Source organism: Lacerta agilis, chromosome 6 (assembly GCF_009819535.1).
Source record: "Lacerta agilis isolate rLacAgi1 chromosome 6, rLacAgi1.pri, whole genome shotgun sequence".
NCBI classification, from domain to species: Eukaryota; Metazoa; Chordata; class Lepidosauria; order Squamata; family Lacertidae; genus Lacerta; species Lacerta agilis.
The window spans coordinates 77,521,640-77,547,420 of record NC_046317.1 but is presented as its reverse complement, the minus strand read 5'-3'; the positions used below and the strand labels follow the sequence as shown (position 1 = coordinate 77,547,420).

The window sequence follows — 25,781 nt, the reverse complement described above, 5'->3', positions numbered from 1 at the left end:
GCATGTGTTGACTTTTGCTAGCAAAGGCAGTTGCCTGATTCATGTTTCTCCCTAAAGCTCCTGAAACAAATTTCATAACTGTTTGCTTGAAGGCCCAGATGTTAGCTTCTTTGAACCAGCCATAGCTTCACTTCCTTGCCTTTCCTCAACATTTTATTTCTTCTGTGGGGCAACATGGTTAACTTTGGTATGATACATGCGAATCTTGAAATTCTGGTGCTTAGTGATCAAGAACAGACTGGAGAGACTGTATTTAAGACTGGGATGCAATGAACATGAGTATTTGAACTAGGACTGAGGGACTCCAGCATTGGATCCATCAATGACACAACGACATGGCACTTTGAGGGGTGTATGGCACCAGAGTCACCTGGCAGATCTTCTTGTCAATCAAGTTTGAATTGGTGAGTAGGAACTAGTGGCAGGAAGAGGTCCAGTCATCTGCCTAGAATTGCACTTCCGACAAGCTTGCATGCAGGTTCATAGAGCCGCTACCTGTCAACACACCTGCCAGTTATCCAACATGCAGTGAATCTATCTTTTGTGATGAGTTACTGTGTGCCAATCATACTGAGTGAGGGACTTGCCCTAGTCACGTTGTTTTGAAACCAGCTTCCCGCACCTCAAAGCTCTGAATTTGACTCTTGCTGAAATGCGCTGTTCTCTGAAATGACCGTCTGCTTGGAGCTTTCAAACTCTCTGAAAGAACTGTTGCAACACTTCTTATTTGCTGGCAGTAAGAGTGCTGGAGATGGGCAGAGCCTCACTGAGAGGAATTCCTGATCCCTCTCCAGCAGAGCTTTTGGAAATGTGTTTAAAATGTTCCTTTCTTCGCTGCCCCCCCTCACTCCGTGTTGAGAGGTTAATTGAGATGCACTGTGCAAACACTGTGAGAAAACATGCGAGTCTTGCACTTTGCCAGTGAAGATGAGTCATCTCCAGATTCAATGAAGAAGCGATAGACTTGGCTTTTGTGTCGTTGGCAGAGCTCGGTCCCACACGTTTTAAGATTTTCTTGCTTTCTTTAGCCCATAACATTTTAACCATGTTGGGGTGCATTCATATGTGCTTTCTCATCCGTTCTCTAAAAAAAAAAATCGGATCAGGTGTTAGCTTGCATAAGTGGAACGGACTCCCTGGGAAGGTGGTGGACTTTCCTTCATTGGATGTTTCCAAGCAGAGGTTGGATGGCCACCTGTCATGGATGCTTTAGTTGAGATTCCTGCATTGGACCAGATGACCCTTCGACATGGTCCCTTCCACCTTTACAATTCTAGAATTATATGAAGAGTAGCCAATATGGTGTCCTCCATTTGTTGCTGAAGTACACTTTTCATAATCCATGACCATTGGTCATGCAGGATGGGAATTGAAACCCATCAACCTATGGAGGGAATACAGTCTTTCAGATAGCTCGGACCTAAGCCGTGCAGAATGAGCCCATGAGAGAGAATTATTGAGGTTGGTTAGAACAAAATAAAATAAAAAATTCTTTCCAGTAGCACCTTAGAGACCAACTAAGTTTGTTCTTGGTATGAGCTTTTGTGTGCATGCACACTTCTTCAGATACACTGAAACGGAAGTCACCAGACCCTTAAATATAGTGAGGGAGTGGGGAGGGGTATTACTCAGAAGGGTGGTGGGAATGGGGGATCAGCTGATAGGTGCGGAAAACCTGTTGACGACTCTTAATGGCTGCAATTGGTCTTGCAGAGAAAGGCAAGGGGTGAGATGGCTAAAGATACCTTTGTCATGTATAATGAGATAAGAATCCAATGTCTTTGTTCAGACCAGGTTTCTCCATGGTTTTAAGTTTGGTGATTAGTTGCAATTCAGCTACTGGAAATAATTTTTTATTTTATTTTGTTTTGACTATGGCAGACCAACACGGCTACCCACCTGTAACTGAGGTTGGTTAGGTTCTACTTCTGCTGTCATCTTGTTGACCCAGTGAGGGGCAAGCACAAAGTAACCTCAAGCACCTGGCTGAAATGCGTCTTTGCATTGTTCTTTGATTCAAAGTTCTATGATTGTGGTTTTATTGCTATGCCTACGGCTAATGCAGTGTTCTGCCTTGGTCTGTGTCCTGGGCTATTGCAATTACCCTGACCTCTCTTTCTTCAGGCCCTGGGCTAGTATTCTGGCAGCATGAGAAAAGCAAGGTTGCAACTTTCCAAAGTCTGTGTGAGAGTGCTTCTTCTACCCCAACCTGTTGTTTTTCTGCAAGAATAGGGGTCTCGTATCCATTCTTTTCCAGTGCTGCCCTTCTCCCCACCCCCTCCATCAGGTCTCATCCAGTAGAAATAAATGTGGCTTTGCCATAATCTAAGCAGGAAGTTCTTATGATGCTTTGGTCTGTCTGGAACAGTGCAAACTCATAATTATATCCTGTAACCCTTGAGCTTGGTGCTTCTACGAAAGGTGTCTTGATGTCTCACCCAGAGATACCTGGCAGTTCTCATGCTCACACAATGTAGCACTGGGTGCTCATGTTAAAAGGAAGGAGAACAGCATATTCCAAGCACATTAAGAACTCATTGCACCATCCAAGTGCCTGAGAAGTCTCTCTGAATGTTAAAAGCTTGTAATAAAAACACAGCACTGTTTGTTGTGTATGCCTTGTACCAGGGCAGCGATCTGTATGGGGATACAGCAGTGAACAGTTTGCACTACAAACCTCTGTATCAGTTTATCTCTCCTGGATATTCAGATTCTGAAATCTGAATATTCTACCTTGATGAAAGGGATAAGATCCATTAGAAGTCCCTTACACCCTTAATGGAACTACAGTTCCTTGGGGCTCCTGGGGAGAGGAAGTGACTTGCTTGAAATCTGTAGCATAGATGCATCCTGTGTGATCTCCAACTGTTCTGAATCTGTTTTTCTCACTAGCCTGTTCACACTTAATGGCAAGCTATGATTGCTGTGAATGGGAAGCATGTTGGTGCACAAGGATGAATTTGCATATGTCTTGCTTTGCTTTGCTGGATGGAAATGAAACCCAAGGGCTGGGTTGGTATTGGCTTCGTCTCATGTTCATCTGGGGAGAAACAAACCATGCATACCACTGAGCTTGTGCTCTGTTTGGTGTCTCCTTCTGGTTCAACATAGGCAGGAGTGGGGCAGGGGATACTTGAGCAGTATGCTCATGTTCACAGTAAACCATAGTTTGTACAGACTAGAGATGGAGAACTCGTGGCCTTAGAAACATAAGAAGCTGCCTTATCCACACACTTGATTCATTGATTTAGCTCAGTGTTGTCTACACTGACTGATGGCGGCTCTCCAGGATTGCCAATTGAGTTCTCTCTCAATTCTACCTGGAGATGCTGGGATTGAACCTGCGTGCTATGCCACTGAGCTGTGGACCTTCCTCTCCAAAGGTCACTGAACTACAACTCTCATAATCCATGACCATTGGACATGGAGGCTGGGGCTGATGGGAGTTGTAGTCCAACATCTTCTGGAGAGCCATCACTGGTTCACACTATGGCTTACCTTTATGTGCCAACGAGGCCACTGTGGGTACAGCCTTCTGGTATGCAGTGAACAGGTAGTGTTTGCCTGGAATCCAACAGTTCTGTTCTGCTGAAAGTTGAGATGCTTTTATTTTGGGCTGTTACGCCACACATTTATCCATTTATGATAGGATCAGTGCAAATGTGCTCTGGGAGATGCATGAGAATCGAAATGCTTTGGGTAGAAGACTTTGCTACTGTGCTGTAGACGGCATGTTCATGTAACCCAATGCATGTTGTACCCATTTCCACACCCTGAGGTTGGTATGCATATAGCTACCCTTGAATGATAGCACGGTATCCTTTGTTGTTTTTGTTGTCCAGGTCACAGAACTGCGGGGACTTAGCACCCTGTTGGTTGGCATGGTGACATGTGACGGCATCGACTTCTTCACAACCCGGCCTCAAGCCATCATTGTGGATATAACTGAACTGGGCACCATCAAACTGCAACTGGAGGTCCTCTGGAAGTAAGTGTGTGCTGATTTCACTTGCTAAGATCACAACGTGTGCTGTGCCAACTGGTAGCATGAAAAAACAGTTTTATGTGGTCCTGGGTAACATGGATACCATTTCACTATGAAGGACAAGCTGTATAGTGAATCTGGTGGTTTCTACGTCTTTGTAAGAGAGAGAATGTGACTGTGTTCAGATGACCATATTCACCTGAGGCATGTATGAGCTTTATGTCCTTTCGATGCATGCAGACCCTTCACTCATTTCTTCGCCACAAGCACAACTTAAACCAGGCCCAGAGCAACTCAGGCTCTGTTTGTGCAAGGCTGCAGTGCTGGTGGGCTGGGGGGAGGGGGGAAGATGCCCTTGAGCTCCCTCTTCTATCCGCTGCATGTGTGAATGAGAGGAAGTGCCACCAGTGAGACTGGCACTGCTGGCCAGTAGAAAGCCCCCAAATGAGGCTTTCTAGGGATGGATGGGGCTAAGCTGGCCTGGTATCCAGTGGATCACAAACCAGGCCCGCTGCCACCATATGACAGCATCAGACCCAACCTGGGCTTACTCTATGTGCCATTTTCATGCTGGCACATCAACCTGCCTGCTTCCTCTATCTTCCACCCTGACCAGGTGTGGCAGAGCTTTGGACGCAGTGATTGCCCTGCCACCCTGCAAGTTTGAATGGTTTTCAAAGCCTCTGATAAACTATAGCTTTCTCTTTGGGCTAAAGCAGCTTCAGCACAAACCAGAATATTAATCTACGTTGGCGTTGGTTTATTATCCTGGCTTTCTGAAGCTGGCACCCATTGAAGTTGGGTTTTTTTGTAAATAATTTTTATTAAGTTTTACAGTTTTATAATGATCACAATCAACATTATTCAGAAAAACATACAAATCCCCAACTCCCCCCACCCAGACTTCCCTCAACTTCATTTTTTTTTACACTTGCTTTCCCTGGTTCTTTTATTCTACCTTAATATTGCATTCTTTAACTTAAATATTCTTGTATTCTTAACATTTTTATACCACACTTGTTTTATATACCCTCTTACATTTTCTTTTTATTTCCTCCTTTTTAAATCTTAATTTCTATGCTATTAATTGTAAATCCTGCTAGTGAGTTCACTTCTTTGCAATGTTTCTGTAAATACAGCATAAATGGTTCCCAGTCTTTTAAAAATTCGCTATTGTCCTTGTCTCTATGTTTTCCAGTTAGTTTCGCCATTTCTGCATATTCCATCAATTTTTCTTGCCATTCTTCTTTAGTTGTTGTCTTGTCATCTTTCCATTTTTGGGCTAGTAAAATCCTAGCCACTGTTGTCGCTTACATAAATAACTTCTTCTGCTCTTTTGGCAAGTTTGACCTGTAATGCCAAACAAAAATGCTTCTGGCCTTTTAACAAATGTTATCTTAAACATTTTTTTCAATTCATTATAAATCATTTCCCAAAATGTTCGGGTTATTTTACAGTTCCACCACATATGAAAAAAGTGCCTTCTTTTTCTTTACATTTCCAACACTTATTGGAGCCTGTTCTGTACATTTTAGCCAATTTTACAGGAGTGATATAGGTGTACCATCTATACAACATTTTCATATAATTCTCTTTCAACAGTAGACAATCTGTAAATTTTAAATTCACTTTTCATAGTTTTTCCCCAATCTTCCATTTGTATATTATGTCCTAAATCTTTTGCCCATTTAATCATTACACCTTTAACTTCTTCATTTTTGGTTTCCCAGTGTAATAGTAAATTATATATCTTCTTCAATGATTTAGCATTATCCTCTATAATTTCTCTTTGGAATCTGGAGTTTAATTAGTTACTTTTGTGATTACCCAGCCACTGCACCAGTTAGGGTTAAAATTTGTCTGCTGGCAAGGCAGGCAGATGGTAATGCATAACCAGTAATGCATAAAAAAGACCACAGGCTCAGGATTGTAACTTAAACAAACAAACAAACCCATCATTTAAGGCATAGTATGATTGGCGTTTCCGGGCGCTGCTTGGCTTCGCCAGAAGCGGCTTAGTCATGCTGGCCACATGACCCAGATTGAAGCTGTCTGCAGACAAACGCTGGCTTCCTCAGCCAGTAAAGCAAGATGAGCTCCGCAACCCCAGAGTTGTTCGCAACTGGACTTAACAGTCAGGGGTCCCTTTACCTTTACTATGATTGTCTTTGCATAGAAGATAGTGCTATTATGAAATCGGACGGAGACAAAGCAACTTGAAGCAATGCAATATGGGGATATAGTGCTTTAAGTAAATAATATGGATTAAGAATTGCATAAGAATAGCATTATATTTGCGTTGACAATGCAATCAATCGTAGTTGGTTTTTACCTATCCTGATTGAAGATTTGGGCTCCCGAAGCCCAACAGCCCATCTTATTGGGAAAGAAGAATTTCTGGATTTCACAGGATATTCTATTATCTAGGTTTCCTGGCTTGCTTAGCGTTTTGGAATAAAGTTCAAAGTTGCATATCTAGATCTCTGAAGCAGCACGTGCAAAAGAGTTAGGCAGCAAGGCTAGGAGAGAGAGAAAATTTCCCAGGACATCTTTTATATTAATCAGGAACTGGACCAATAGGGTAGAATTTTTCACCTTTCACATCAGTTTCATTACTTACATAAGTGACTTGTGTGTAAGTTGTTGACTTATGGACTACACTTTCTCCCAGATAGATTCTGACACCATTTTCAATAATGTAATGATTGTCCATTTTGAAGGTTGTTGTTTTTCTCTTTGCATTACTTAGCACCTTATTATGCAGATCTAACGAGGTATTTCCAAGATGCTGAGGTCTCCTGCGAGAGTCAGCCAAAAATTCCAAGCACCTTACACAAAAGTGGCACAGGATATTTTCATTCTCGACATCCATTTTAATCCATCAGGGAGCGGCTGCTGCACAGTCAACTGAAGTTGATATGTGCTCCAGATTAACGTGGCAAAGTATGGTTTATTAGAGGCTTCCTAGTTTAACTGCATTTTGCACAGGCAGCAGATAATGTGCTCCATTGTGTGCGCAAAAGGCTTGTGCATATCTCGGCTTAATAAACCAAGATGGAGCGTTTGAATTAGCTCTATGTTTCAGTGCACACTCTATACCTGTTTGGGACTTTTGCTACGTAATCTGTATCTGCGTGTGTCTGAATGCATGTGGAGCCATTTCTCGTAGATGGTATCTGTTGGATTATAGCATCTCACTGGGGCCTGGGGTCTGTTTGTGATTCAACGTGCACTTCCAGCTACCAGGCTGCTGGCTGGGGAACAGGGCATTCCTTGAGCCAACAGAAAGTGGCCACCTCTGCTGTCTAGTGAATCTAGTGCTCAGGAAGGTAGGGGTATAGAATTATATTGTGTCAGTTCTCTTTCTGTTCTCGCCTGCAGGCCAAGCTCAGCTTAGGTAGGAGCAGCTGCCCCACAACACCTTCAGCTTTATAAATGCCTCTTCTGGAAGAAAGGATGTTTGGGAGGAGAATATATTGCCCCAGCTGTATTGCTGTCTTCTCTCTCTCTCTCTCTTTTTAAAAAAGACTTTTGATGCTCTTTGTTGGTGGCAATTCTGCCAGTGGCTTTGTTCTGCCCTTCCCTTAACAATGAACTGCTCTGGGTGAACTTGAAGATCACTTCCCTAGTTCACTGGTAATGTCTATACAAATAATGAAGAATGGATTCTGAAGATGAAACACAGCTGAGAACGAAAGCTCTTTAAGACTGCACAATAAACATTTGGCCGGTACCCAAAATAAGGGGAAGGGAAGGAGGCCACCTGAAACAAAATGTTTATACGTTCATCAGCTTTCCCATGTTTGGATCTTAACACAATGACCTGAAATGTGTGTTGTGTCAAGTTCCTACTTAGCCGTAGATCCAGCACAATCACTTGTCTTCCACTTCAAAAATTCACCAACAGTGGTCTCGCTTTTAAAACTTTCTTTTAGGGTCATCCTTTTGTAAACTTTTTTTGTGTGATAAATGATTTGCTATTAAAGAATGGCTTGAAATGCTAACGTTGGCTGATGCTTGCTGCTGGGCGAGGCGTGTGAAACGATTTATTTATTTAAAAAAACTTTTTGACTAGAAAGATGGCCTTAATCTTTGTAAAAAAATAATAATCTACTTTGGAAAGCCATAGTTTTATTTATTAGTTCCTGTTATTTATTAGTTCTTGGACTTGTTTCGTGTTTCCTTTTTCCATGTGGTTAAAATGTCTTTGTTTTGACAGAGTATGCGCATCACGTTAAAACATAAACCAAATATTACCATGCGCAAGTAAGTGCCACCCACTTTACTGTTGCTGGGGAGCACCAGTGAGGAGACTGCTGTTGCACTTGGGATCTGCTGGTGGGATCCTCATAGGCATCTGGTTGGCTACTGTGAAATCAGGATGCTGGCCTAGACAGGCCTTTGGCATGGTGCAGAAGTGTCATGATTGCTGCACCCCACTCACCCTGGGAGAAAACTAACCTGGGAGAAAACTGACTTAGCATTGTGTCCAAACCAGGAATTATGGTTTGTTTTGCTTCCTCCAGAAACCATAATCTGTAACCGAGGTTTGTTTGGAGCAAATGAACTTGGATTTGATGCAACACTCAGTTGGGATAATCGTTTGTTTCCTTCCAGAGCAATCTCTTCTGCATAGTAAGCCATGGTTTTGTAGCTTATTGCAAGTGTGTGAAACCTTTAGCCCTTCAGATGCTGTTGAACTGCAACTCCCACCATCCCTGGCCATTGGCTATGCTTCTTGGGGCTGATAGGGGTTGGGTTGTTGTTTTTGCTGCATTAGCAGCACTGAAGTGAGCTCCCTGGGGTGCAAGCCTAGGAAGTGTGTATGGAGATCCATTCTGCCCAGATGACAAGAACACCCCCTTCTCAGCTGATGTGGTCCAAAGGAAAACAGAGCAGTACGTTTGGCTCCAGCTTGGCTGCAGGAGTTTCCGGAAGGAGGCATACCACCTGCCTTAGGGACTGCCCTCTGGATTTGTGTAGGGTTTACTCCTTAGCCTTTTCTGCTCCTGAAGATGTTCCGCAAGGCAGAGGATAAGGACTGATTTCCTCTCAAAACCTTTCTCACAAATGAGTATAGCCACAGGACAGTGGAGGTTTGTGATCAGAGTTTTCCTTCTCCTAGACGGGCTACCTCAGGGGTCAGCAACCTAAGGTCCATGGGCTGGTAGTGGCCCACGAGGCTTGCCTAACTGGCCCATGGTGACCCCTGCTGCCCCCCTGCCGCTCCCGCCTCCCTGCTCTTACCGGCGTGGCACGGGGACCGACTTCCAGGTTGATGGCGTCTGTGTACATGTGCACGGGTGCTCCTCTGACCCGGATGTGCACCGGAAATAGCGTGTGTGCATGTGCGTGGGACAGAGAAGCGCCCCTGCGCATATACACACACACTATTTCCGGCACACTTCCGGGTTGGAGGCCCGCCGGAAATAGCGTGTGCAAACGCACATGGGCCAGAAGGGCGTGCCTGCTCACATGCTCCAGCCCATCCGACGGACGGAGTGTGGACCAGCCCATCGTCTGGTAAATCTTGCCAACCCCTGGGCTCCATTCCCAGTTTGACAAGCCCTATCTGCCCCTCACCTCATCCGTCTCCTGTGAAATCTCTTTGTGGGACAAGAAGCTACAGTTAGAACTGGATATGGAACAACTGATTGGTTCAAAATTGGGAAAGGAGTACGACAAGGCTGTGTATTGTCTCCCTGCTTATTTAAATTATATGCAGAATTCATCATGTGAAAGGCTGGACTGGATGAATCCCAAGCCAGAATTAAGATTGATGGAAGAAATATCAACAACCTCAGATATGCTGATGAAACAACCTTGATGGCAGAAAGTGAGGAGGAATTAAAGAACCTTTTAATGAGGGTGAAAGAGGAGAGCGCAAAATACGGTCTGAAGCTCAACATCAAGAAAACTAAGATCGTGGCCACTGGTCCCATCAACTCCTGGCAAATAGAAGGGGAAGAAATGGAGGCAGTGAGAGATTTTACTTTCTTGGGTTCCATGACCACTGCAGATGGTGACAGCAGTCACGAAATTAGAAGACCCCTGCTTCTTGGGAGAAAAGCAATGACAAACCTAGACAGCATCTTAAAAAGCAAAGACATCACCTTGCCAACAAAGGTCCATATTGTCAGTGGTGGAGCTTCATGCTCCAGCACTGGAGGGTGGAGAGCAGGCAGGGGCAGGGCTAGTGCGCATCCCAGGGGGCGTGGTGCCCAGTGTTGGCAGGGGGGGGGCAGCCACGATGGCACTCCACCGGGATTGTGCTGCTGGGGACGGTGTGCTCCCCCACCACTCCTCTTCCTCCGCCAGTGCATATAGTTAAAGCTATGGTTTTCCCAGTAGTGATGTATGGAAGTGAGAGCTGGACCATAAAGAAAGTTGATCGGCGAATAATTGTTGTTTTTGAATTATGGTGCTGGAAGAGACTCTTGAGAGTCCTATGGACTGCAAGAAGATCAAACTTATCCATTCTGAAGGAAATCAGCCCTGAGTGCTCACTGGAGGGACAGATCCTGAAGCTGAGGCTCCAGTACTTTGGCCATCTCATGAGAAGAGAAGACTCCCTGGAAAAGACCCTGATGTTGGGAAAGATGGAGGGCACAAGGAGAAGGGGACGACAGAGGATGAGATGGTTGGACAGTGTTCTCGAAGCTACCAATATGAGTCTGACCAAACTGCGGGAGGCAGTGGAAGACAGGAGTGCGTGGCGTGCTCTGGTCCATGGGGTCAAGAAGAGTCGGACATGACTAAACGACTAAAGAACAACAAAAACCTGCCCCTCGCTTCCCTCTACAGCACATGCAGAAACTGCCTTCTTGACCGTTGGACCCACTATTGGGTCTTATCCACTCAATCCACTGGAGCCTGTCTTCACATTCAGGGCAAGACCCTAACTCATTGAGGGTTTGTGACCCATTGGCTACCCTCACCCAGTTTAGCCGGTCATTTGAAGCCGTTTCCAGGGTGTGGCTGCTGTCGCATGCTGACAGCTTCTAGGAGCCACAGATGAGAGCTGCGTGCAGGGGGAGCGAACAAGTGGTGGACAAACTGCCCAGAAGGAGCATGATACGTCTTTCTCCAGAGATACTGCCCCTCCCCTAACACCCCAAGTTCAGCAACATCTGGAGGGCCAAAGGTTCTCCACTTCTGGCATACTGTGACATGCAAACATGGCCATTGTACCATACAAAAGCTGGAATAAAGTGTGTTTGCTTGTGTGTGTGTGTGTGTGTGTGTGTGTGTGTGTGATCTCCCTTTAACTTCCTGGATGTTTACAATGGGATGCTATTGTTTCTCTTTAGTGTAGGATGAATATAATTCCAGGCAGCTTCTCAGAATCGGTGCTCAGATTATGGGAGAAAAATGTAGGCCAGCCCTTCATGAAACCCACAAGTTCCATTTTCCTCCCTCCAATTTTAGCCAAATAATTGTCCCCCGTTCTCCCAATATCCTTGTAAAAACAGTAGCTAAGGACGTGTGTTCCAGAAAAGGTAAGAGGCCTGGGTCCTTTGGCTTTTCCACTTTGACTTTTCTGCCTCTCAAGTCCCATCTCTTGTTTTCTGTATAGATCTTGCACGTTTTTTTCTGGCTAAACCAGCTTTGGTAGTGACTATATTGCAAAGCCACAATGCAGAGAAGCTTCTTTTGTTTCCTGGCTGGAGCACTGTAGTCAGCGAGCTGTTTTGAGAAGCCAAACGCAGAGCAAGTTTAATTGATTCCAATTCTCCCTTTCTGTGTGCCAAAAGTTTCCACGGCACTCTTTGCAGCAACTCCTGGCTCACTTGGGGTTTGCCAGTCCTTCCCTGCTGCTAGATCTGTAAATCCAGAAATGCGTGTGCCAGCTCTCCTAAGGCTTGAATTCTTTTCTAACAGGGAAATGTTTCCTCTCCAAACTTAAATGGGGACCTCTTGTGGCAACTTTGGCAATCCCTTGTACAAACACTAGTGTATCTGTAAGGCTGTGCATGGAGGGAATGTCCGTTCAGAAGTGGCACAGAGGATAAAAAAATTTGGGTTCACTTTTTCTTCCTTCTCTTTGGCTGAAACTCAGACATGCTGGGAGGCTGGGAGGCTCAATGGCGCCCCTTTGGAGGCTTCACCTGGGGCAGAAACCCTGGCTAGCGTGTCCCCCCCCACCGCCAGCTACAGCTCTGCCTAAGAAATGCTGCGAATTCTTTTGAGGCATGGAGTCATGGGGTTCCAGGAAAATACGAATCTGTTAGGCTAACTTCTGTCCTAGGTAAATTGTGTGTGTGAAAATATATTCCGATGATATACTGGATCTGCGTGTAAATGAAAACTCCAGGGGGATTCCTGCAATGCTGTTTGTAGTAGAAAACTAACACACAAACAACCCTTACTGTTTTTCCTCCAAGAAAGAAACATTTTATTCCGAGAAACTCTTTTAATTGGGGGCATGTTTTATTTTGTGAGCTAATCCTTGGTAGGAAATCTAAAAACATTTTTGCAGTGTTTTGAGTTTGCTCAATATATTGGTCTTTCAGCAAGTGGATTCTCATGGGGCTTTGTGCAAAAATCCCCCAATAAGTTGACCCCCCCCAAAAAACCCAGCAGGCTTGTTTGCTTGCTTGTAGCCACTTAAAAAAAAATAACACACACTCCCGCCCCCGCCCCCCATTTTCAGTGGATATCGTTACACTATAAAATGACTTATTTACAAACCAGCTGCTCTCTCTCTGTGTGTGTTCGTGTGTGCGTGCACACTTTTTAAATCTTTAAATCTCAAGAGCAGGTAGAGACAGCGTTATGTTCTGTGCAGGGTCATTGGCCCATGGACAAAGTCCACCAGAGTTGCAACTGGTGGTGGGTGGAGCCAGAGCATCACTCACTCTGTGCCACACCCCCAGGGCCATATCCATGATTCTCTGCCCACTGGTTCACTGGTCTTCAACTGTTGAATTGAGACCCATGTGTAGGTCATGGCCTGATTGAAGGTGGGTTAAAAGATTAAGAAATGGGTCCCCAAATGCATGTTTGGGTTAGAAGTAGATACTGGATCTGAAAAGGTTGAATTCTGCTGCACCTAGCACAAAGAGCTCTCGCCCTACATGATGGGTGAATTTTAATGTTGTGCACCAGCGGAATCCGGCACAACAGCTTTGCTAGCGGAAACTTGTTTTGCACAATTGATTGTTCAACGATGTTACCACAGCAACGCCTTCTCTTGTGCAACAACGTCATTCTGGTACAAAACATTTCACCAGCGCAACATGCGTAAATGCATCATTTTATGCCCCCTTTCCATAAATAAAACCATGCTCAAAGCGGCTTACAATGAAAAAAAATAAAAATACAAACGTAACAAAAGTAGTCATAAACTAAAAACAGAGCTCATCAAAAAGTACCCAGCCCAACTGAACAATTTCCACATGAATTGTAGGAGTTACAAGTAAAAGATAAAAAAGCAACAACACTCCCCCAAAACAATACCCAGATGTTGTGCCCACCCCAATCCCTGAGCGACAAGAGACCCCAGGGGTTCCAGCACTTACCCAGCTTTTGTTTTTCACAGAATGAAGGTTAGTTGATGGTTTTATTCACACACACAACCTGAGCACAGCATCATGCCATGTGCTCTACATTTTTGTATAGCTGTGAAGAAGAAAGCAGACATGGTCCTGTTCCAAAGCAATAGCTGAACCGGAATATAGAAGGGGAATGGGCACAGATCCAGTTCCCTGGCTTGTTCCCCCCCACCCCCCTAGAAAAGTAAGAAAATACAGGCAGCCAAAATTAGGTTAGACCCAGAGTGGTGAAAGTTCCTAAATTATTTGTATAGGGACACAAGAATGGCTTTGTAGAAAAGTCCCTGTGTTACACACCAGAGTTCACATGGTAGACTGAGGAAACAATATACATCACAGTCGTACCTCGGAAGTCGAATGCAATCCATTCCGGAAGTCCATTCGACTTCCAGAATGTTCGGAAACCAAGGCACGGCTTCCAATTGGCTGCAGGAAGCTCCTGCAGCCAATTGGAAGCCACGGAAGCTGCATTGGACATTCAGGTTCCAAAGAAGATTCACAAACCGGAACATTCACCTCTGGGTTAGCAGCATTTGGGAACAAAACGTTTGAGTCACAAGGTGTGTGTCAACCAAGGTACGGCTGTACATTACTTCCTTACTCCCATGGTGAGGGGGACTGACCCAGCTTCTTCTGGCAGGACAGGTTACTCTATGATATTAGCTACTTCATGCATTAATTAGACGTAAGCAGTTGGTTATATGAGGCTGGTGGTCCCACATATTGAGGTTTTAACACTGAAAACCATGAAGTGCATCTTTTCTGCATATCGGTATACATTTGAAACAAGCCAGTGAAATGGACTTGTAAGTAACTGTGGCGTCTGCTTTGGATGGAATATTCTCTGCCGTTCAGAGATCTTCTCTTGTTTGGCTACAAAGTGAGAAAAAGCAGATGAGTTGCTAAATCTTCCTGTGTGGCACTGACTTGCTTTGACGAAGCCCAGCTGTGTGACACTGGCGAACTTAGCCAATTAAACTTCATTAGCCTTAATGCTGCGTAAGCCTTGCCTCCACGGTGGTATCGCAGCAGCACCTTCGGAGTAAAGAAGTTATTATCCGTGCTCAGGTTGTCTTCAGGCTGAGATAAAGTGGTGCCCCGAAGTGCACAAACTTGGAAGAAAATCTGAATGAAATCCATGGTACTGAACAGCTGAAACACTTCTGGCAGAAGATTATCTCGTAACTGGTCTTTGCTAGGCTATTTCCACCTCCACAAGACTGTTTGTTATCCATTCAGTGCCCTTGCTGGATGGTGTCCACCATTATATTTGAATATCTGTGTTTTGGGATGCTGCTCTGAGCATCTTTTTAGGTGGAAAAGTGATATGTGCATGTAAAAATAAAGATGTACATGAGATGTACCCTCACCTCATGCCGCATTCTGTGCACGTTACGTGTACTCTGGACAACACTGCAGGGCTCTTGTAAGCTTCTCAGAACCTTTCATGTATCCAGTGTGAATACAAGTGTGTATTCAGCGGGTGGCGCTGTGGTCTAAACCACAGAGCTTGGGCTTGCCGATCAGAAGGTCGGCGGTTCAAATCCCCACAATGGGGTGAGCTCCCGTTGCTCGGTCCCAGCTCCTTCCAAACTAGCAGTTTGAAAGCATGTCAAAGTGCAAGTAGATAAATAGGTACCACTCTGGCAGGAAGGTAAACGACGTTTCCGTGCGCTGCTCTGGTTCGCCAGTCATGCTGGCCACATGACCTGGAAGCTGTCTGCGGACAAACGCCGGCTCCCTCGGCCTATACAGCGAGATGAACGCCACAACGCCAGTCGTCTGCGACTGGACCTAACAGTCAGGGGTACCTTTACCTTTTACCTTTACAGTTCACTGGAATTGTCAGTCACTCTCTTCCTGCCCCTTCCAAACTGCAATTTGGGGACAAAAACATTCATTTGCTTTGGGATTTGCATTAGTAGTTTTTTTTTTTAAATGCTACACTCGAACTTGGCTATAACAGGAATGCTGCTACCTTCTGCATTTTTGGAGGGTGGGGTGGGGGATGTGAACACACTTGTTTCCTGAAAGCATCAAGTTCGAAAACTGCTGCACTAGATGAAGAATTATTTTTGGATGAGTGTTCAGCTTCTGAAGAGTTAAAAGCAAATCAAAGCTTAAGTAATCTTCCTAAAACGGGGGGGGGGGGGCGTGGGGTGGTGACCCCACACCCCCATTGCGGCGTCGATACCAGGGTTCCCGTTAAAGGGGTCTTGGGGGGAGGCATTGGCCATATGCCCAGAGGTTGTCATTGCCCTCCCCCTCCAGCGGTGGTGAACAGGGGGGCGGGCTATCTGCTTGAACACATGTTCTCCAGACTTAGCCCAATCCCCACACATGCTGGATAACCCTGAAGTTACCCAGGTCCCCGGCTGGGGAGCTGGGAAGGATAAACGCCCAATGCCTGAGCCAAGGTCTCCCTACGTCTGAATCTTAATAAAGTTGTGGCCTAATTTTAATCCCATAGCACATTGTCTTGTGTTGTTATTCCGCTCAGGGGCTGCCTGGGGTTTGGGGGACTCCGTCTGACCACGCAAATAAAACTGTTTTGATTTGGCAGTTAAACACACAGTAGGGGTGTGTGTGCTCTCAGCACTAGCGAAACCATATTCTGTACTGTACTCCCAATTACAGCAGATATCTTAGCCGGATGGAAAAATTGCATCGCCCCCGCCAGTGTACATGACATTGGTGTTTTTCTTTTAGCTGTGGAAACGAGATATTCCTGCAACGGAACTATCTCCTGCAACAGCATTTAACAATCAAGCTGCTTAGGGAAGTTTTTAATGTTTGAAGCTCTACAGTATTCTGTTTTTGATGCTCTGTTGAAAGCCGCCCAGAGTGGCTGGGGAAGAAATAAAGTATTATTATTATTATTATTATTATTATTATTATTATTATTATTTATTATCAAGCATTTTTCCATACAGTGGTGGCGTGCAAACATACCATGGGGGAGAGGAATGACACTTGTTCAGTGGTTATGGCACATGAAACCTTTGAGTTCCAAGTTCATCCTCTCTCTCTCTCTCTCTCTCTCTCTCTCTCTCTCTCTCTCTCTTTCTTTCTCTCTCTCTCTCTTTCTTTCTCTCTCTCTCTCTCTCCCACCTGTAGCCCTTTTGACACTGAAAGTCTCGTCTTGTCTCCTGGATCTGCCTCCAAGTTTTCTATGGGGAGCAGGAAGAACTCCATATACAGCTGGACCCCACCAAACACCCCCAGCTTCCGAGAGAAATATTACCTTGTAAGTATGACCAGGATGCAAGGAGCTTCTGCGGTCAAGCGCTTACCCTCCCAGCCACTTTCGTCTGTGTCGTGACAAGTCTACAGGAAATTGTCCCACTTGCTGAAATGTATCGGGCAAAGGAAAACAAAAGTATGCTCAGTTAGCAGCCTTTGATAAATGAGCATCATCAGCTCCACAATCTTCTGGCTCTCCTAAGACAGGAGCCGTGCTGTTTAGAACTGTTGCTAATTAATGAAATGAAGACGTCGTAAAGCACCAAGGGCCTTCAAGGAGCTGAAGAAGCTTCTGGCGAGGCGTAAAGACTGAAAAACAATGGGTATGGGGTGGAATTCAATGTACATTTACGTGGGGGTTACATTCCGAGACCCCACACCTTTAAGTGAAATGGTGTATATTGGAAACACCATTGCAGAAGCCTGCAAACACCCTCTAAACCTCTGGAAACCATTTGAAAAACAAAACCCTGAGGGGGGGAGAACAAAAAATTCACCAAACTCCACCACAATCACTCCCTTCTTGCTCAAATTCCAACTCTCCGCAGGCCTTAAATGTCTGTACAAAGGCTTGTGGGATTGCTGGGCGCAGTTTTTTGCGCCATTTTCGTGCTCTTTTAGGGTTGCTTCTGCCCTTCTCTGTGCCACTTCCCGGTTTGCTGCAATGCATGCAAGTGCGATTGTGCATGTCTTTGAACATGCATAAATGGGACGTTGTCTGTAGTGCTAAGTGGGGCATGTGCACAGGGGATGAGGGCCACTTGAGCAATGAGATGTCCCCACCCCACCCCCGTCCTCTGCCCATGCTCCCCCAATTCTCCAGAGCAGATTTAAGGAACGTGGGAGAAGGAGGGGTGGGGGGAAGAAGTGCTATTGCACAAGAGAACCTCATTCCACATGCACAGCAAGTTAGTTGAATCCCTCCCTGGATGGGTAATTTTGCAGTTGAGGGACATGATTGGGGGGCGGGGGAGAGCTCAGCCTCTAGAAAGGAGAACTGAACTTAACACTGGAAAAATGAGAAACTGAGAGAAAATGAAGTTGACAGATTTGCTCAGTGCAGCCATTGTTCAGGGGTTGTGGTTCATCAAAGCAGGTTCCTTTTAAGAGTTGCGCTTACTATGTGCTGTAGAAAAGCACTGGTTGCGTAATTCCACCTCTCTCTCTGTCTGCCTCAGTCTGTTTTGCAGCAAGGGAAAAAACCAGCAGACATCAGGGACGAGGCCCGAGATCCCTGCATCCTGAGCTACTTGGCCGACTGCGATTTCGACATGAGTCTGAGGAGCACCAGCCACAGCCTTACGGAGACGACGGAAGGCAGCTCGTTCAGCTCAGAGGACCCGAAAGGGGCAGAAAGCAGGAACGTGACGCCACCTTCGAATCAGAGGGTGCTGCCCATGCCACTGACTATCCTGCAAGATGCTTGTGTGGCAGGAGAGCATCAGGACCTTCTGCTGTGCCAAACTCCCAGCCGCAGGACTCTAGACATCCTGCAAGAGACGACCCATGCTGACCCTGCTCTCGCCATACCATCGCGCCCGCTGGATCAGGAGAAAGGCGGGAGCAAGTCCACCGTCCGGGACAGGAGTCACTATTTAGTACAGCAAAGGAAGGTCCTCTCTGCTGGTCGAAGAGGATCGAAAGGCAATTCTGATGCCAGAAGTGGTAGAAGGACTAAGTTGATTGAGAAGACTCTTCAGGAAGTGTTGCTTTTGTTGAAATCCCAGCATCCGAGCCCTATCCAATTGGAGGAATTGGAATACCAGCTTTTCTGCATCCGGGGCAAATTAAAGGTAAAGGGTTGTTGTCAATTTTTAGCTCTCGGTACTTATCCTTTCCACTCTTGGATTCCCAAAGATGGCAGGAACGTTTGCGCAGACATATGGATTATGCCCGAGCCATGCACAGGGGTGAAAATGTTCCTAGAGAAATGCACCCTGGGGAATGTGGCTTTCTAGATATTATTGGACCACAACTCTCATTATCCCTGACCATTGGCCATGGTGGGTTGGGGCTAATGGGAGTTTGGGAAATCCGGGTGGTGGTGGTGGTGGAATATTCGCTGGTGATATCTGTGCTAGCACTGCACGCATTGGGATGAAAAGGGTTTCTACTGAAAAGGAAATGCAACTAATTTTGCATTTGCCAACAGCCGAAAAAGTACCACCTGAAACATTCCTCTGTGGAGAGCTTGATGGTTGAGACAGTGCTGGAAAGCTTTGACTTCCTCAACGCTGACGGCAGTGCAGATGAACTGTCATCCCTCGGGAGTGTAAGGACCCGCAGTACCAGGTAAGGCCTTCTATATAAATTTGTAAATACCTGCCACATTGGGCAACCTTCTTTCCCTATCTGCAGAAATGCTGTATATACACAGCCCTGCCTCTGAGAGGTTAGAAGACTATGAGAAAGAAGAGTGATGGCCCAACAGGGCTAGATTAATTAATAATGCTGCCTATAGTATTGAGTTGAGGGAGCCTTCATGCTTTACCAACCGTTCATCTACCAACTGTGCTACTCTGATAGCTTCCCAGAAGCTTCTGGTTGATTGATGGACTGATCTAAACGGCCTCGGCCCAGTATATCCGAAGGAGTGTCTCCACCCCCACCGTTCTGCCTGGACACTGAGGTCCTTCTGGAGGTTCCCTCACTGTGAGAAGCAAAGTTACAGGGAACCAGGCAGAGGTCCTTCTCAGTAGTGGCACCCGCCCTGTGGAACGCCCTCCCATCAGATGTCAAAGGAATAAACAGCTATCTGATGTTTAGAAGACATCTGAAGGCAGCCCTGTTTAGGGAAGTTTTTAAATGTCTGACATTTTAATGTATTCTTAATCTTTTGTTGGAAGCTGCCCAGAGTGTCTGGGGAAACCCAGCCACTTTGGCGGGGTACAAACAAACAAAATAAAATAAAATAATCCACCAGGGTTCTTCTGATGTTCTGTTCTTATGCTCCTTTCACTGAATTCCTTTTTATCACTGGAATCTGATCTTGGATCATAACCCACAGGAAGCATTAGAATCATAGAGTTGGAAGAGACCACAAGGGCCATCCAGTCCAACCCCCTGCCAAGCAGGAAACACCATCAAAGCATTCCTGACAGATGGCTGTCAAGCCTCTGCTTAAAGACCTCCAAAGAAGGAGACTCCACCACACTCCTTGGTAGCAAATTCCACTGCCGAACAGCTCTCACTGTCAGGAAGTTCTTCCTAATGTTTAGGTGGAATCTTCTTTCTTGTAGTTTGAATCCATTGCCCTGTGTCCGCTTCTCTGGAGCAGCAGAAAACAACCTTTCACCCTCCTCTATATGACATCCTTTTATATATTTGAACATGGCTATCATATCACCCCTTAACCTTCTCTTCTCCAGGCTAAACATACCCAGCTCCCTAAGCCGTTCCTCATAAGGCATCGTTTCCAGGCCATTGACCATATTTCCTCTCCTAAGCCTCAGTAAGATAGGGCTTGGTTCACCACCCACCCCCCTGCTGCCCTGCTTTATTTTCATTCTATTAATTATTTGCTTCCTTATCCTTGTCCTTAGCACCAGCAGCTACAACAAACCCGCACTTCCATCCCTGGGCTATGATACCAAAAGAGAAAAGAAGGAGTTAACCACGGGCAGTGATGACCTAGATACACTTCTGGAAGTTCATCTGCAGTTCTGCAGAGCTCTTCTGCAGGTGGGGAATTGTGTCTGATTGCTTTCTCTCTCTTTTTTTTTTTTAAAAAAGGGGGAATTGGAGTCTTATTACTATGATTAATCTCACGGAACGGGAGACACAGGACAGTCGGTCTTTGGAGAAGAGATTGTATTGTTTTAATGAGCACGGTCAGCAAACATTTGAATCATACAAAGTTCTTGTCATGAGTTGGGATGGGGGGGGGAGGGAGAAACTAAAGTTAGTTCTCATTCAAAGGCGAACCTACCTGATTCACACTTTCTGAAGCAATATGCAAACCCAAACACAGCCATCCTTTGAAATTCCCACTTTTCTGAATTTTGACTTGTAGGTCTCCAAGGCACGTGTTCAGGAATGTAAGGCAACGTGTGTATGAAAATGTACATACTGGGGAAGATAACATATACAAATGGGAAAATCCACTTTGCAAAAATGTGTATTGTTGCATACAGATTAGGAGAAATTCTCACTTTAAAAAATGCTGATGAACCTTCATGAGAACTTTTTTTAAAAAATCACAACCGGATGTGAAAATGTAGAGAACTGAACTTAAGGCTGGGGAAAAGAGAAACTGGGAGAAACCAAAATCGACAGATTGCCGCATCCCTGTGACTCATGTGTAAGAAGAAGCTCCGCTAGATTAGATCAAAGATCCATCTAGCCCAGCATCCTCATTCCCAAAAAGATGCTTCTTAGGGAAGCCCACTAACAAGACAGGGAAGTAATGACCGTCTTGTACATGCCTTGGAAGTCTGACTTTTTTGTGTAATTGGAACACTGATTTTCCCCTTTCTCATCTGATGTCAACAGGGCCGAAAAACCCTAGGTATTTTTCAGGTTGGCTGGCAGCCCTATCCATGCATCTTTTGAACATATGAAGCAGCCTTTATGCTAGTTCGGACCACTGGTCCATCTAGCCCAGTATTGTCCATTCCAGGGGTAGCCAGCATGATGGACCACAACTGCCACCATTCCTGACTACTAAGCATGCTGGTTGGGGTGATGAAAGTTGGGAATCCAACAACTTCTAAAGAGCATCACCACATCTAAAGGGCTACCTCTGCCCCAGTCTCACTGGCAGCAGCTCTTCAAGGTCTCAGGCAAGGGGTCTTCCCAGCCTTTGCTGCCTGACCCTGTTAAGCGGAGTTTCAGGTGGTTGAACGTGGGACTTTCAGAGCTTCTTTCTCTGAGCTATGACCTTCTCCTTGCTTCTGAGAGTGCCACACTTATTCACATAATGGATATCCAAACATTTAAAGAAAGGTTTGCCTGAAGGAGCATATCCACCCCCATCGTTTTGCCTGGACACTGAGGTCCAGTGCCGAAACCTTCTGGCAGTTCCCTCACTGCGAGAAGCAAAGGTACAGGGAACCAGGCAGAGGGCCTTCTAAGTAGTGGCACCCACCCTGTGAAACACCCTCCCACCAGATGTCTAAGAGAAAAACAACTACCAGACTTTTAGAAGACATCTGAAGGCAGCTCTGTTTAGGGAAGCTTTTGATGTTTGATGGACTACTGTATTTTAATATTCTGTTGGAAGCCATTAACAGTGTCTGGGGAAACCCAGCCAGATGGGCGGGGTATTATTAATAATAATAATAATAATAATAATAATAATAATAATAATAATAATTAATTACCTGGCTGTTTTCTCATGCCAGGGAAGCTGTTCCCACAGGAAGGTGGTCCAACTCTTATTTGGCGCCCTGGTAAAGACAAAACAAGACACCCATCCTCTTTTAAATCTGCTTTCCTAATACATGCTCATCAGACTACAGTATTTGCAACAGATAGTTATGTTTCCAGGGCCTGAGCAGAAATTCTCAGGAAGCCTTTGAAGGAACTTCCAGATGTTGACTTCCCTGGAGACATGACTACCCAGTACAGAGCTGAACAAGGAAGCACTGTGATGGTTGTGAGGTCCCAGGTAACTCTGGCACAGGCTGACTTCCAAAAAGTCTCTACTCCTGGCTACATCTCTCAGCAAGTACCGTAGGTCCCTCCCAGCTCCATTGATTGCTGGCCAGGCTGTATCTGAGAAACAGGGCAGCCAGCTGCTCCTTCTTTCATGCTGATCATCCTTATACAGTAGTAGCAGTCAGGAGTGGGAAGAGCACAATTCACATAAGAGAGAGAGAGAGAGAGAGAAAAGAGAGAGAGAGAGAGAGAGAGAGAGAGAGACCGATTTTTGGAAGTACCCTGAAGCCTTAGACTCCCAAAGGTTTTGTTAATGCTTACTCATGAACAGATCTTCTGGCTAAGAACCATTCTCAGTCAGCAGATGTTCAATGCTCCATACAATGTCTGTTGAGATACTACAAGGAAATGCCTTCTGGTGAGAACTCATTCTTTTAAGCTGTAAATCTGGGGGCAGAGCATCCCAGACAGGGGTAGGGCCAGTGTTTCAGTCTTGCTCCCCATCCTCATTCAGTTATTAATCACATGTGTATGGGGGTGGGGTGGGAAGTTAGAATAAGGCTCTAATAGCAAACCCATTTATTCATTTGTGTCAACTTAATATTGAGCCAATCTCAGCTCATTCGTGAGTGTGCTTATACAGTTTGCAAGTTTGCCAAGATGTTTGTTGCCAGTGTTGGGGTTTCTGTGTCAGTTTCTGCTGTGCACAGGCCCTTTTACAGGAATGTTCGCACGAGGACCTATCTTGTTTGCACTGGCCTTTACGACCAGCTTTGGATTGCAACAGAGGATGAAGAGATTTGTCAGTTCCAGTTCCCTTTCATTTTTCCAGTCTTAAGATTCAGTTCTCTCCATTTGCACAGCAGTTTGCAAATTGTTTTCTCCTGATAATCACATTTTTATATGCAGCTTTGAGTTATATACACATTTCTGCAAGCAATTCCCCTAATTGAATGCATCCTTGTGTTATTTTCACCTATGTGTTCAATTTTTATATTCACACTTTCACCTAATATATGCATTCTTGCAAACATTGGCTGGATGTAGAATTGCATTGCAGAATTCAGATAAGTGCAAATTTAGGATTGCTGCATTTGTTTCAATTCTCACACTGTTTAGGAAAACGCAGATTTGTTAGATTCACCTTTAATTGCGAAATGAACTGAAAAGCCTTAATTGCAGCCCAAGAGCTGCGGTATTGCAAGAGTCCTCTTTGCGCATTTCTCTGTGGTCCATAATATTGGCAGCTGCTTATCGGCATGCACTACAACAACACAATAATTTCAAAAGGAAGGAAGTGGCTTTATTCACATCCATGCTCAGCAGAGTGCAATTAACTCGCAGCTGTTGGGTTGCATTTGACAATGTGTGTCCCACCGCAGAAGTGGGAGGCAGGTGTTCTCCCCGATGGCCCTGGGGAAGTTTTGGATCATGTGCAGATGAACTTGGCTGCTTCGTTGCTTAATATACAACCCTGAGCAGTAGCCTCTCCACTCCTCCCTTCTTTTGCTTCCAGAAACTTGTCCTGCCAAACTTAGCTCCAATTGTCCAGCAGAGCCTTTTGGAAGAGGTGTCACAACAGAAACACGTTCTGGAGATCATCTCTGCTCTGGCTGCTCCTGTGCCGCGAAACCTGACTTCTGTGGAAGAGAGTAAGTTATGAGATGTCCAAAACTGTAAGGTGTGGAACAGACACTCCCAAGAATCCTCTGTTTTTCAGCCCCCATTTAGCAGGTGTGTGTGTGTGTGTAGGACCTGTTATGACCAAGGGCTGCATTCGCTTGGGGCTAATGTTCAAGAAGTCATTGGGATCAAAATAAAAGTGGGTGGAATAACCCCACACGGTTTCTCTCACACACATCCCAATTCACATACCTGCATGTGCACAACTGGACACCAACACCAACAAATGCATTCCTGCATGATCTGTGCATCTGTTCTTAGATATATAGCACACACCCATTCTCATTTCCCCCCTTGCTCAACCTCCCACAGGTCCCACTCCTTCAAATAGATCTTCCACTTCTAATGGCCTCTCAGCTCTCACTTGCGTGCCAAACAAAAAAGTCCGCATTGGACATATCACTTCCCCCCTGCATACCTTTGCACATCATATGTGACTCAGACTCTCAAGAAGGCAGATATTGATCTGGGAGCTTGGGATCAAGCTTTTATTGAGATTAGTAAAATGCTAGTGGAGTGATTTGGTGACGTATGCATTCGTCTACATATATCTGTGCGTATGTTCCTTTTGGCTTGTATACTGATTAGCACAGGCTCAATTTAGACTTATTATTTTATACATATACATATACATATACATATACATTACTCCCACCCACCCACCCACCCACCCACACCCAGTCCTATACCTGTAGGTCTCAGGGCAGTTCACGGGATAAAATCAAAATATAAAACCACAAAATACACATTCAAAACAACAACAACAACAACAACAACAACCCAATAACACCCCCTCCCAGATTTTAAAAGGGCATTGGATGTCAATCAAATCAACCAAAGGCCTGGTTAAAGAGGAACGTTTTTGCCCGGTGCCAGAAGGTATATAATGAAGGTAAACCTCCCTGGGGAGAGCATTCCACAGATGGGGAACCACTGCAGAAAAGGCATAAAGGTAAAGGTAAAGGGACCCCTGACTGTTAAGTCCAGTTGTGTACAACTCTGGGGTTGTGGCGCTCATCTCGCTTTACTGGCCGAGGGAGCTGGCATACAGCTTCCAGGTGATGTGGCCAGCATGACTAAGCCGCCTCTGGCGAACCAGAGCAGCGCACGGAAACGCTGTTTACCTTCCCGCCGGAGCGGTACCTATTTATCTACTTGCACTTTGACGTGCTTTTGAACTGCTAGGTGGGCAGGAGCTGGGACCGAGCAACGGGCGCTCACCCCGTCGCGGGGATTCGAACCGCCAACCTGATCGGCAAGCCCTAGGATCTGTAGTTTAGACCACTGCGCCACCCGCGTCCCATACCATACCCGCATACCATCTGGTATTTCACTTTTAGCTTGCAAATGAATTTCAGACCCCTTGCTGACATTCGAATTATTATTATTATTATTATTATTATTATTATTATTATTATTATTATTATTATTATTATTATTATTAATTATTGCAGTCATTCAAAAAGCTAAAAAGCAGAAGCGCTGCCTGAAGATTTGGAGTGAGTGCACTGAGCGGGGGAGCATTTTATTCTGTCCGGCGGAGAGATTTTGGAACCCTTTGAAATACATACTGATGTTCAAAACGAAAGAGAACTATCAAGGACACATAGAAAAAGGTAATACCCCTCTACCCCCGGGTGCATGAAACACACAATTGTATTTGTGCCTTTGCTTTTGATTGCCCAGTGTTGATCGTTTTTAAAACTTGGCAGTGGTTT

At 45.2% G+C, this 25,781-nt stretch overlaps 1 protein-coding gene across 2 annotated transcripts in view; it reads left to right on the top strand.

Annotated features, from left to right (window-relative positions):
• RIPOR3 (RIPOR family member 3) overlaps positions 1–25,781 on the top strand; it is a 109,834-nt gene that overhangs the window by 75,074 nt on the left and 8,979 nt on the right. For both annotated transcript variants that reach the window (XM_033153535.1, XM_033153536.1), the window contains 7 exons: positions 3,843–3,988; positions 16,657–16,786; positions 17,961–18,575; positions 18,935–19,074; positions 20,325–20,463; positions 23,897–24,032; positions 25,518–25,679. In XM_033153535.1, coding sequence (XP_033009426.1) covers positions 3,843–3,988; positions 16,657–16,786; positions 17,961–18,575; positions 18,935–19,074; positions 20,325–20,463; positions 23,897–24,032; positions 25,518–25,679 — 1,468 coding nt within the window. The remainder of the gene's footprint in view (positions 1–3,842; positions 3,989–16,656; positions 16,787–17,960; positions 18,576–18,934; positions 19,075–20,324; positions 20,464–23,896; positions 24,033–25,517; positions 25,680–25,781) is intronic.